Genomic DNA, 14,168 nt, shown 5'->3' with positions numbered 1-14,168 from the left:
TTGACCCCAGGGGCTGCCATACTGACACCCTCGTCACATACTCCATTTACAGGTTAGCTACAAAATCCCTGGTGAGCTGACATCCCTCCTCATACTGCTAATTGAAAACACTAAATGGTACTTACACTACAATTAAGATTGCTCTAAATTACAGTATTGTTAAAACTCAAAAGTGAGCTTTGCAAAAGCAAAAGCAAAAGCTTCTTTACTACGTGTTTTAAGCTTAACCATTACTACATCTTGGAGGCAGACAGTATTTGTCTTACATGTCTAGTATTTCAGGGACTATACATGTGAGTGTCGTGTGGTTTGTGTGTATGTTCTGTATGTTGTGTATGTGACGATGACGGGGCTATTGTGGGATGTGGTTGTTCTTTGCATGCCAGTCTGCTAAACAATGAGAGGTGTATTGTATATCAGCACAGACACTCTCTGCTCCTTTGTTCAGCAAATGTTCATGGCTGTCACCATGTTCTCTTACAATAAGACAAGATACTTTCGACCTTTACACACCAGCACCGCAAGGACAGTGGAACAAAAAGGTATTGTCTTTGGTCAACGCTGCAGATGTGTAGATAAAAAAAATATGTTTTCTGCACTTGTGTATGTGTGCATCCGTGTATGTGGAGGCATCTGTGTGTGAGTGAGCGAGGGAGAAAGGAAGTCAGAGCAGAGATCAACTGCCACTGAATGATGTCAGTGTAATCTCTCAATAGTATCTTGTCTTGTCTCTTGCTCTAAGCTCTGATCCGTTTCCATTGATCAGAGGAAAAACCTGTTGCCCCTGACATTTGATTCTTCTATTGATCACTTCCTCCTTTATACAGTCAAGGGAAAGTACAGCGACTCAACTCAACACAGGGTTTAGGTAGGTCTCCTGTAATCAGACTGCTGATCTTCGAAGACCATTTTCCTTACACCTATTACTACACCTTGAGATATGAACTAGCTGACTGAAGCCTTAGTGTGACTGATATTATGTGGACTTTGCTTTTGAGAGTATGAATAAAAATGAAATCCAAATTAATTTCCTCAGAAGTTGTCTGATACTGTTATTATTTCAGAGACAGTGACAGATTTAAACTTCTGTTTCATCCTCAGACAGTTGGGGGGCAGTACTGTACTTTGTTGGAGCTGTAAAGTTATAATTAGGTGATTTTCCACTGAGACACAATGTGACCTTTCTGCAGTAATGAAAGTAAGTGGCAACCTGAGTCACATGAGCGGAGGCCATCTCCACACTCTGGGCCTGAGCATGGCGTTGAGCTGACGGCTTCATAGAGCTTACAGTGAACACTGACCATGTGTCTCTATTTCCATTTCGTCTTGGTGACCCTTTAAAGTGCCAGGCCTCAAAGCAAAGCTTACGCAAAAATGAATTTGACATCTCTCCGTTAATCGTGACAAATGTATTTAATGATTTTGACTGAGATAGATATCAGCTATTTGAGGGGGATCTACGACAACACCTGCGCAAGACTTCAGTCTGTGACAATAGTTGCAGGACGATGACAGCCGCTATGTGAAAGAGGAGGGTCATTTCTTATTCTGGTAATGTGCTGAATACACAGAAGTGTGCATTAGAACCTAGGGCTTAGCCGAAGTCTGCATATTTGAGTTTTACACTCTTTTTACTCTGACCTGACACTGGTCATTCATTTATAGCCACGACTACATATTTTTGTAGTCTCCTACTCTCCAAGATGATATATTGGCATAAATTTTTCATCAGATAGTAATGCGATTACTCTGTCTTTCTGGCACTGAGGCTTTATCTGGCTGCATGCAGTCCAGGGGATTCGGTTACTCTTTGGAGATCCATATGGGTTATGACTCTGGCTTCAGGTGGCGGCTGAATATATATGCATCTATAAATCCCACTCTTCAATGAATAATGGGAGGAATAATGTCGGAACATATATACTGCAGTTTGACAAAGAACTTAAAAGTGGAAGATTTTACAAAACTTCATTTATTAGGCCTTCTATCAGGCCAGGTATTCATACCACTGTATAACCGTGAGGGACAATCATACTTTGCACAACATAAGTGATACCTGACACACACTCATCAGTGTTTGAGGAAAGCAAAATAAAATACAAAAAGAATAAAAAACAATAATATGTTTCAGAGTACCTTGGTTGCTCTCAGAGGAGGCTTGAATAAATATAACACCGCCACTACACCCCAAGCCACATATCTTTCATTATTCATTTGTCTGGCCTTTTTGGAGCAACCAACAAGTGAGAAAGAGAGAGAGAGAGGAAGAGAGAGGCAGGTGAGAATGCATCCACTAATGCATTGGGGTAAGGGAGAACGGATAGGTGCCTCCCCCAGAAGAGTGGCCAAGACTCAGGGTCTCAGCGGGCTCAGTGGGTAGGGAGGGGGGAGAAACCCAGCCAGACAAATCCATCGGAAGCATGTTTAATTGTCACTGAATTCCCTGCTGGCGTGACTTTAAAAAACCATCCACAGGAAGAGAGCTGAGATGTTCGGAAAACATTTAGTGGATCAATATGCCAGGGAGAGCTGAGACTGTGCCGAGTGTGTGCTCAGGGACCCGGCCTGAGCCTTTCCAGGCGGAATACTGTTACATTTCTATTACTCAGACGGCGGGATCAACCTATTCAGCATATTTCTGTCCCCAGCTCAACTGCACATTATTTACTGCTGTGTAGGTGGAGAGGGGGGGGGGGGGGGGGGGGGGGCAGGGGGGCTGGCAACTGTTGTCTAGGCCAGCCTGCATCTCTAACTCTGGGCTAGTAGAAGGCAAATACTGTGTTACTCATTGTTGAAGCCGTGTGGGATTCAGCGAAACAACTATCTTGTGATATTCCACTGGCAGCTGACCTATCAAATAAAGGGAAGTTGCTTTGTTTGTGTGAATGTTGTATGAAAGTTGTTGCATGAAAGGTGCAGTACTGTATGTGTATCTGTGGGTGCAAGAAAAAATAAAAATGTTCTTACTCTTCTTACCTTCTTTGAGCATCCCCACTTTGAGGCATTTCATGAAGCGACAAGCCTGACATGATTTGCGTCTCCGTTTTGTGATCTCACACTCATTTGTAGCGGGACAGCTGTATTCTATGTTACCTGAGAAAAAGAATAAGAAGAACAGGTTAGCGCCAACAAACCCATAATCATTACCATCTGACTTTAACTGTTTGGAAATATTCAAATCCTGGGTACAATATGAAGTGGTTTCACTCTGCACTAAAAGAGAACCAATGGTAAATTGGGTGCTACTACTGCTGTAAGAAACACCAGTGCGTACTCTCTGCACTATTAGATGGTCTATAATAAATCATATTTTGCCATCTAGGCATGGGCACTTGTTAATCATACGGATTCCTATGGAATCCATTTGATGTGCGCAGGTGGCTCAGGTGTCCTCCAGCTAAAAGGTGCCTTCCAGCACTGGGGTCCAAAGAAGGGGAGACGCTGGGGTAAGAGGTAAGGGGTGGGGAAGGGGGGTGGAGGTAAAGCTACGATAGTCCTTCAGGACCCATCAGTAGACGCCACACTGGTCCAACACTAAATTGGCCTCATTAATTCTGTGCATGTCCCCTCCGGGCCCCGGGCGCAGGCCATGTCCCCCTGCGCTCAGAGAGGCCTGCCACCGCCTCAATAGCAGGCTAGAGAGCCAGACACGCTGCCCCTGACCACTTTACATAATACTCCAGCAGACCCAAACCTGTTGTTACCACTGTTGCCATTGTTGACTATTTACATAGTGTACAGGCAAGAGGCCTTATGCATTATTCAACTGCAGCATCTGATTCCAGGACGGAGCAATGAAAAAGAGTTTCATTGCTACACAATATAAGAGCTGGTTCTGCTCTACTCTAACATTAGCGATAGAAAGGGCAGGATATGTGAGGCAATTCCTCCGCTTCTGTCTGATTCCCTACATTTTACTGTATTCAGGGGTTTTCAATAAAGGGTTTCGATATAATGGTTGCTTCAGCCTAGGAATTTGAATTATTCTCATGTTGAATGGGCTTTCAGCCTTAAAGCTTTTGACATTGGTATTTTTCTAAACTTTTCTTTTAACCTGAGATTTATGTCTTTGTCAGTATAGTACAAAAATAGATTGTTGAGTAATGAAAAAATCTAATTTAATCATCATAATTACCTCAAAATTTTTCCCTCATCCATTAAAATACATGTAAGAACATAATATGTGAATATGCTATCTCCTGAAACTACAAAATACACACATACAATTCAGTATCTTTCCGTTATACAGCAAGTGTGTTAACGGAAAGACAATATCCACATATAAATACGTAGGATTGCATCCCAACATGCTGTAGCTGCTCCACAGCTCTGACCCTCACTCCATATTTCTGCACAGAGAAACAGAAAGCTGTGTAATATTCCACTGGCGTTCCTCCACTAGCCCTCCAACACCCTTTGACAACTTATGCAATTATGTTAACATTATTGGACAGATCAAGAGGAGGGTCCCAAGATGTTATAAATAATTAGAAATTCCTCCTTATATCTGGGTTAGAAATCATTATGCTAATTCTCCTCATCTCTTTGGGATTGGGGTAAATAAAGGTGTGAGGGAAGCGGCTGATGAGCTCTGATTGTCTTTCCTCTGTCTGTTTTCTCTGTTGTCATAGCAGAACCAGACCATAATAATCCTATCCATTTCCCATACGCTAGGAGGAGGCAATCAGTGCCACCCAGTGCTGGAATCAATTCATGGAGGTTTTCTTGGTTTGTGTTCCCATTATACACTAACCAATCAGCTATTTACTGGGACGTAAACCACTAAATTAATAAATAACGACATGGTTTTTATTTGCAAATATAAAAATTCTTTACTTCACACTTTATTGACATTGTATCTTCTGATATTCATTTCATATTATCGTTCCAAAAAAACAGCAAACCACATGTGCATGCTACACCATGGGTTTGCCTGCAAGACCGACGCGTCATAGTTGACCCTGTGTGTCCCTGAGGACACTTTGTTTTTTTGGGGGTATTTTTCTCTCTACCCCTCCCTCCCCCCCTTCCTCCCCCTTCCCTTTCTCAGGGGTGCCAGGGACACGTGCACAAACCACACCTGGCGGTTTACTAAGACAGTTAGCCCTTTGATATCACACACTCCAGAAACAAAAACAAACATACGCTCCCACATGTCTGTGCTACTGTGTCCACCTGTCCTGTCAAGCCCTCTGTGTGTCTGATGTTCTGTCAAAGGGGGCTTCTCCCAGCTCAATGAAGAGAGAGGGGTGGATTAACTAATTTCATCTCTATATTTGGTTTATATTTAGGAGAGGGACTGTTTCAGTATCAGTATACATACAGTAAGTCCCAATTCATAACATGTCTAATACCTCTTAGCTGATCTACAATGACAATAAGCTGTGGCCTCTCTTGGTTTATTGTTTTTATTAAGTCATACAGTAGACAGCGGTAAAAGGAGAAAAATACCCAAGAAATGTTAATATTTTGGGAACAATCCATGATCCAAATGTAAACAAAAGGGTAGCTTGTGGAACATGCTATGACTCCCAAATTGCTTACTGGTACTTTATCATACATACCGACACCAGAGAAGAGCCACGTCTAAGTTTGAAATATATCTGATACTGTTTTCCATCAGTAATGTGACTGAACACAGCAGTAACAATCCTATAATTTAAATTACAGTCGGTTAACAAATAATTTAAATTAAAATTTAATAAATGTAAACAATACAACAACTAACAGATTGGGTTTTTAATGTTATTGTTCAACAAATATGTTATTATAGATATTCAGATTTATGTATTGAACGGTTTTTGCACTTTTTTGTGAACAGAATAAACATTATAATGTAACTGCTGTAGTGAGTTGTGTGGTTTTTTTTTTAGCTTTTTATATTTATGCATACGTATAAATTAAGTATTTCTACTTGAATATAATTAAACTGACTGCTGAAGTAAAATAAACTGAAATGAACATGACGCAACTGACGCAATGACTCTGAACAAGGTCGTGGGTATTGAAAACAGATGGATGAATGGATTTAAAAAATTATAGTCTTCCAATTTACTGTAAAAATGCAGTCCTTGAACAGTAGTTAAATAAAGTTACTGCTTTAAATGAGGATTTCTGGTTACAGTAGATTCAAATGTCGCATTGTATGGGACCCATTTATCAAATGCTTTACAACAACCTTGTCATTCATAAATGAGGTCCAGTGGTACTGGCTTTTAGAGAATAGTATGGAGGGTTTCACTTTCAGAAATGAAGCATACTGGCGGGAACCCCTTTAACCCGAGGGCCATGCTCGGGTATATCTGTCTTTAGAGAGGTTATGGTATGGTTACCAATAACATTACAGAGTGAAGGGAGAAGAAAAAGATTTCCCTCCTTCTTCTCTTGATAAGTATCTGTCTCAATCTATTTTATGGCTTTTCAGGACCCATGCCAGGGCACAGAGGGGAAAGTCAGGTCTTGTAAGTAAATTACAGTAAAATGGCAGGTATTTCTCATCAAAATCTAAACTGACTTTTACAGGCTTACTGTCAAGGTCTATTACTTCATATAAAAGAGGGCCACTGAGTTCAGTTGGTTTTCAAGCAATTTTACACTTCGGTTCAAAATGGGAAGAAAACACGATTCAATAAGAGATTTATGTTTTTGATTGGTGGGGCACGTGAGGTGCAGGGATAGGGGTATGATTAGGGAGCAATGAGAACAGGGGTATTTCTGCGATGGATGGAGATCCAGGTTGACATTAATTTGGGCCTGGTCTTGACTAATGTAACTATCTCCACGTAAGAGTTCAAGGGGCTTTTCGCTGGATGAATAGGTGACAGAAGATGGATTTTCCATCCACTTTTGTTGAAAAGGTAGGGGCATCAGCTGAAGAAGTGCAGGCCAGAGGGGAGAGTGAAGCGGATGCAAGGAAAACAAAGATTACTCAGAGAATAAATCTCTCAGTTGACTAAAATGATTTTAAATTAAAAAAACTAAAAGCCTATATTTTAATATCTTAAAAAATAAATAGTAATTATCTATGAAGAATTAGCTGTAGTATCACAAGGAAATACACAGTTACACAAGGTGAGCACAAGGTGATAAAGAAACTGTCATGTACATGGTTAACATTAACTTAGCATGTTGTTTGCCCGAAGTGCTATAGAACAATGTGATAAAGGACTGGAAAAGACAGCTCCTTTGTTTTCTTCTCATTAGAGAGGGCCGTCTCACACTTCACCCTTGACTGCCTCGTTATTCCTTTAATTAATAAGTTCTCATCAACGGCACCTTCTCATTCTTTCAAGGGCTCTACATCCCACTATTTACTGCCTCCATTTTCCTCCAGCAATCCTGCATGTGTTTCTTTTATCATTTCGGAGGGATTTCACCTCCCCCAAAAAGTCCCTGCGTTCTCCTGCCTTCTCTGCCTGGGACCCCTGTCTGATTATTATGCCATTAAGCCTCTCCTCCTCTCCTCTGAAAGAGCAGCAGGGTCCCTCTCCAATCTAAAGAAGTCCTGGGTTTTTTTCCCCTTCTTTCCCTGAAATTACCCGGCGACGCGTGCCTGAGTTTCTAATTGGCATGCCCGTCCCTGGAGACGGCCCCCTCCCTTCTTCCTAATGAAAAGCCTCGGCCTTAATTACACTTTCCAAACGCTGATTGTTATTGACAAAACTCCTGTGGCTCGGACAAACGACGGCAGATTAGCTCCATTACAGGCAGCCCTCCAAGAAGAGAAAGAGAGGGATTTCAAATCGACAATGCAAAGTGAGGGGGGAAAAAAGAGGAGCTTTCATTTTTTTTCTCCATGTACCTTCCTCTTAATTGTTTGGGCCATTGCTCCACTTAAGACGTCTCTTTCTTCCCCGATGCCTCTTTTCTGTTCCATTGTGTTGCCGTCAGTGTTCTTTTAGTGAGGGGACAAAAGCCCAGTTATGTTACTTGAGAGAAAATGTTCATCTTTTGTCAATAGACAGGATTGCTGATGGCAGCATGGGTAAACAGGAGGATTTGGCCTAATGCTTTTGTTTGCCTGCAAAAGGTACATAGACTGTCTAAAGCTGATAGGGCTGTAAGGTCCAAAATCAACACCCAGCATCAAGACAGACAGCCTGTTCTCCATATAATGCCTGCAATCATTTGTTGATGAACATTTACTGAAAGCAATGGATAAAAGATGTCAGACTCACTTATCTTTAATATCAAATTCCTATTTTTTCTTCTGTACCTAATCATTTCATTTCTCCATACCCAAACCCTTTGGCTCATTTTACCTATTTTATCTAGTTTTTCCCATTGCATGTATTCCACCACTAAGCCGACAGGGCTTAGACCTGGGCAGCTGTGCCTGTTGTGCAGATTTTTTTTCCAGGCTCAACAATATCTCCGTCTTCTTGATTAATCTGGAGCAAAGCGCACAGTTTCACAGTGGGGGGCCTTTCATTGCCTCTCTAATGAGAAGCTGTGATACATCATGCCTTGCAGATAGCCAATCGCACCGTGGTCTCCAGACACACATACACACACGCACACACACAAACACAAAACAGGATAGGAATAATAAAGCTTGTTCTCTGAGCCCCCCAAGACATCTGGGCAAACAGCCCCTACACTCCACCGAATCTGACCTCTGAGTGATGATGTCATGTCCACCTTACACCACCAACCATGACAGATGGTGTCATCGTACTCAATAATATTCCTCAATATTCTTCTGCTTGAACTGTTTTCATTTTTTAAAGCCAGTAAAATCAGTTATTTAGGAATCAGTACATCAGTGAACACTGTGTTTGTTTTTAATTTGCTCCTATATAGTTGTACATTGATGGGATACTGTAAGCTTTATAAAATCAAAAGCAAAGGTTTTTATAGAGGTTGCTGGTCTCTAGAGGTTCCACACACTAGTGATTTTTTACGTAGTGAATCGCTAGGACTGAGTATGTTTCAGCGTTCTTGTGAGGCCAGATGCGCCTTGTATGGAGAGTTTTTTTGTGTCTTGTGATGTGACAACATGAGATGAAATAACTTGTATAGAGTGTGTTCAAGTGTTTGTTGGGGGAAGGGTGAGAGGAGAAAAATACCTTGTATTGTCCTTTTAAAAAAGGCTTTGCAGGCCTCACAAGAGGCCACCCCATAGTGATACCCCGAGGCTATATCTCCACAGACCAGGCACAGCCTCTTGGGGAGGGAGTTCAACATGTATTCGCACTTTATGGACGAGTCCTCCATGATGGTGCTGGAGCAGTCGTCATAGCGCTTGCGGCAGGTGCCAGCACCGAGCCCACTCGGGGTGAACATAGGTGGAGAGTCCAGGCCGTTGGAGTGGCTGTTCATGGTGTTGACATAGCCACCACTGGCGTCTGAGTTGCCACTGGGGCTGTGGTGGCTGACCGTGTCAATGACCGAGGAGGGACTGGAAGGCTCCGTCTTGATGTAAGACCCACAACTGGAGGGTAGGTGCCGGTCATCAGCGGCCATTCTATTCAGCAGCCTGGAGGAGGTATGGACATGGAAGGGGAGGGTTGATGGGAAAGGGAGGAAGAGAAGAGGAAGGTGATTTACAGAAGTTTTCAAAGAGCAGAAATAAATCCAATCAAATAGTGGAGTAACAGAAAAGTATTAACAGCAAAATATTTTATTGACATAGAGTACAATATATACTGATTATGTCACAATTCATGACAATTACAACACAAATTATATTTGCTTTTAACTAGATATTATATTAAATTTTCTGGAGTTACTGAATTTAGATGAAGATGAGCCTTTACATACTGCGAATATTTGACTACATAGTTCAATTGCAAGAGTAGAAGAGTGAAGCTTTTACAGTGAAAAAGATGTGTTTATTATGAAGATTAAATGCACAGTTTCTACGTATATCTGCTACTGATGTGTCTTTTTTCATAGTCTTTCCAATTTTCTGTTCTCTTCACCATTATGTGTCCTAACCTTAAGCCAGTGAACCAGAGGGAAGTGCTCATTAGCTACACACTACGGCAGCTGCAAAGAGCTTCATTGTACAAATACACAAATCACAACGCACATGTCCTCACACAGCTGCACGCACAAAACAAACATACAGACATAGAGAGAGGGAAAGGAAAGCGACAGAGAATGAGAGGGAAAGAAAGAGGGAGAGAAAGCACTCAAATAACTTAACACACAAGTGTGCACACACACACACACACACAGCACATCAAGTCGGGGGCATCTCCATAGTTTAGAGAGCAGAGTGGACCTTGGCTTGTCTCTTTGAGTCAGCAGTCAACCAAAAGGAAACATGATGGCAAGATATTGACTTTTTCACTGTCTGCCTAATAACTGTATTTTGGAGTACATGAAATCTGATGCTGTAACGTGTGCAGACTAAAGTGCAGCCTTTTGGCTGTGGCCACAAAATGCACTCTGAAGCCTTCCTTGCCAATATAAATCTATTTCAGTCCTGCTCTATAACCTTTAACTTGAAATTGCACTGGAAGAACAACGGGGGAAAAAACTTAGCCAGGACATGCTTAACTCATTTTTCTGTCAGCAAATAGAGTAAACTGAAGAGGTGGACTGGTAGAGGAGATGGATAACTCAATGTATCGGGGATGCTGTGTAGATTTAGTGACCTCTTAGGGTCAAGGCAAGGTCACACACTTACAATCACCCACCCCACCCCCTTTGCATTAGGTACCATGGAGGGGGTGAAAGGTCACCTGCACTTGCCTGCATTAACAAAATTGAGCCTTGCATGGCTTATGCAAATTTAGACACAGGGATTCTTAGTGAGTGGCAGCTAGGCAGCAGCAAAGTTGTGCCTTAGCACATTAGTCCCATTAGCATATTGCCAACTAATGGTAATGTTTACATATTTGACATGTCAGTTTACCATCAGCACTGGGAGAGGGGGATGTTCCCCACTGGGCTCTATCTGCCTGATTGGACGATAGCTGTCTGTCTCAGAGTGCTTCAGAGGAAACAGGAAACGAGAGGCCTCCGCTTTGTCCCCTATCGGTGGGCCGGACTGCCTCTTGTTCTCTGAGGCTGATTTAATTGTGAGGGTGGGTGACGGAGGGGTTCAGGCCCAGGGGTCAGTGGGTCAACCTTATTTTCTCACCCTGGCTTCCTGGGCCCGTGGAGATGGGGGTCAGCGTGTCAAATTAAATCTCATTCCCGGGTTTCCCTCCCTGCTGTCATGTATATTCATCGGAGCTCCAGGTGACTACCACTTCTGGAAATTCACAAAAAGGTTAACTGCTAAAATAAATAATAAAAAATGCCCCCTGTTAAAACCGTTGACCTTGTGGAATAAGCCCTTTAGCTGAGGACTCCTGGAATTCTTCTTGTAATATAAAGCCTACACTATATAAAACTTATACACAACTACCATTTTCTTACAGAAAATGCTGTCCAAATCAAAGTTTGTATTTCAGTTACTCTTAAGTTAAAAAATGCGAAATAACTTTTAATATTAGTGGTGGCATTGTGGGAGGTTATTTAGATTTGCTGTTTTAAAAATTATCCGCTAGTACTCTTAAATGTCCTTGCAGACAGAAATTGAAAAAGCGAATCCATTTCATGCCTTTCTAAAATAGAACTTGCCGCTCTTGATAATGAATGCAGATTGCATCCCCATAAATTAATGCACGGCTCTGTGTTCATCTGCTTTATGTTCTCTGTTTCAGATGGATATGTGCACCTGTGCGATAGGGCACCTGCACTTGGCTTATTAAAGGCTATATATTAAAACGCAGGAGCACAAGATGGCTCCATTTAGCTTTTATTTCACAAATTCAGAGTAAGCTTAACCCTGGTTCAAAGGCCAGCTTCAGGGTGACACTTAGCATAATTGCATAAGTGTCTTAACTGTTTCCCCTCCAGCTCAATGTGGTCATTTATTATAAATGTGCTGGCTAGAATCCCCTTAACTCATTCGGCTATGACACATTATACCACTGCTATGCTTATGTTTTTAACAAGCCTGCATATATTGATTAATGATACTGAGGGAATACTAACCACTTGAACCTGGCGTATTAATCAAATAGTCTAAAACATTTCTATAAATATTCGTAATCTCTAATGGGACAGGTCCAATTTAAATCTATAAATACCATTGTATGGGAAAATGAATTATGAACATTAAATAGTTTGACAGCAGCAATAGTCCTGATAAATAATTCAATATGTGGGGCAGGTGCTAATTAGCTTGTGTGCTACACAGACATTGCTGACAGGAAAGGGTCTGCTGAACTAACTGAGACTTGATGCTGTAAAATCTATAGTTCTGTCTTATTTCCTTCCTCAAGGTAAGAGCATTTCAAATTCTGCTGCCTGGCTGCCCAAAGGAGCAGAGCTTGTCTAAGATACAGTATCTCTCCCTCTCTCTTTTTCTCTCTCTGTTCCTCCTCCTTTTGTTCCCTTTGTACCGATCAAAATTCATGCTGAGTAGTGGGTTATGGGCCCGCAAACGCACACTGCGCAGTTTGGTTTTAATCTGATTCCACCTGGCCCTCCTAACAGCATTTCAGATCCCTAATATCATTCCACTGGTGCTGCTGTGACCAGGATTAGCTGGCCTAATGATCTGGCAGCTCATCTCACACTCACTGTTCCTCGACTTCTGAGAGGAGAACTGAGGAGCACTCTCCCCTACGTCTCAACACTTCCCTCGCCTGCAAGCGAAACTCTGAACACTGGATGACACGGTGGTGAGAACGCAGAACATTCAGGATATAATTGAGCCAATTTGTAAGTATTCCTGCTGTGAGCTTCCTGCTCACTTCAGGAGGATCCTGACGTCCTCCGCTGTTCTCTGGGTGACTACAGCTCTTTTCCTGTTTCATGTTTAAATCACAAGCATACAGGACAAACCTGTGCTAGAGGCTCAACTCAAACAGTGAGTAAATTCCTGATGTCCTTTTCACTCTCAAGGCCACCAGATGCCAAAAACACCATTTTATAACATTTACTAACCTCATCCCAGAGTGTCACATCCCTGCTACCTGAATAGACTGAGTAAGGATGGGAAAGGGTGCGTGGTGGAGGTGGGGGTTGACATCTGCAGGCAGGGTGATGGTGATATCAGATGCCCCAGTAGGGGCAGATCTGTCTGGAGGGCCCCAGGCGATGTGGCCTGATAAGCCACTGGCCCCAGAGTCAGCGCGGGTAGGACGAACTCAATTAGCTCCTGACAGACCTCCTCTCAGCCCAGCTCAGCCTCTCCGCCACAGCCAGAACCCACTGGCAGCTGCCACACTGACCTCTCCTCCAGGGGCCACTGCCACCTTTTACCGCTTCGACACACAGCCTGGGACTCATTTTTGGCAGAGCGGAGACTGTGCTGAAAATCTTTATGGCCCAACTAAAGTCCCTGAAATACATACAGAAGCTTGTATGCCACCAAGGGTGCTCGGTGTGTGTTCTCGCAGGGGAAAATGTAAATGAAAAAGGACTGGGGCTCTAGGAGGGGTTGGGGTGGCCCTTGGGAGAAAGGAAGGGAATGGAGATTCCAAAACACACTTAGCTGAAATATGGAGGACGCCTCTCTGTCTAACTGGTTCCAGGTTAATGACCATCAAGGGAATATGGGGCTAAAGTACTCTAGGGGCAATGTGCAGGAGTGTGTGTCTGTACCAGTGCTGCATGGGCTCATGTGCTCATAAGTCTGAGTGTGTGTTTGCGTTGCAGACAGAATATGAAAGATGGAAATATGGCAGGGAGGGGGGTTGATGGCTGTGGTTTGGTTGGAGGCAAGCCCGGCACTCCATAGGGACCCATTCTAATCTATGAGGGAGAGGCCCCTAATTTTGGAGTTTCTCATTCATTAGTCCTGCTCTGGCAGAGAGAGGAGAGAGCAGAGGGGGTGGACCTGAAGGGAGGGGAGGGGCCTCTTTATTAACGGATATGCCAGACACTCACGAGAAGCTGACAGAGATTTATGATGTGCAAATCTACGGAGGCAAACAAAAGGGAAGTCGAGGAGACAGAAAAACAGGAAAAAAGGGAAAGACAAAGAAAGCGATACATGAGTGGAAGAGAGAGAAGAGACAGAGAGAGAGAGAGGTGTTTGTCGTACCGATGGAGAGCAAGGGCCCCGGATCAATAGTCTGTAGGCTAGGGGCTAGTGCACGGTTACCACTGGGGGGACCATGCTGCTCTGTGGCCTATGCAATTAAGTTTTTCAGTCTCCA

At 42.8% G+C, this 14,168-nt stretch overlaps 1 protein-coding gene across 7 annotated transcripts in view; it reads right to left on the bottom strand.

Annotated features, from left to right (window-relative positions):
- Positions 1 to 14,168, bottom strand: part of esrrb (estrogen-related receptor beta) — a 47,825-nt gene that overhangs the window by 20,497 nt on the left and 13,160 nt on the right. For 6 of the 7 annotated variants that reach the window (XM_067613825.1, XM_067613824.1, XM_067613828.1 and 3 more), the window contains 2 exons: positions 9,069 to 9,478; positions 2,968 to 3,093 (listed from right to left, as the gene is read on the bottom strand). In XM_067613825.1, coding sequence (XP_067469926.1) covers positions 2,968 to 3,093; positions 9,069 to 9,465 — 523 coding nt within the window. In that variant the 5' untranslated portion in view covers positions 9,466 to 9,478. The remainder of the gene's footprint in view (positions 1 to 2,967; positions 3,094 to 9,068; positions 9,479 to 14,168) is intronic. The other variant, XM_067613822.1, reaches the window with a different exon arrangement.

This window comes from Thunnus thynnus, chromosome 16 (assembly GCF_963924715.1).
Source record: "Thunnus thynnus chromosome 16, fThuThy2.1, whole genome shotgun sequence".
Lineage (NCBI taxonomy): Eukaryota > Metazoa > Chordata > Actinopteri > Scombriformes > Scombridae > Thunnus > Thunnus thynnus.
The sequence above is the reverse complement of the archived record's forward strand: the minus strand, read 5'-3'. Positions and strand labels throughout refer to the sequence as shown.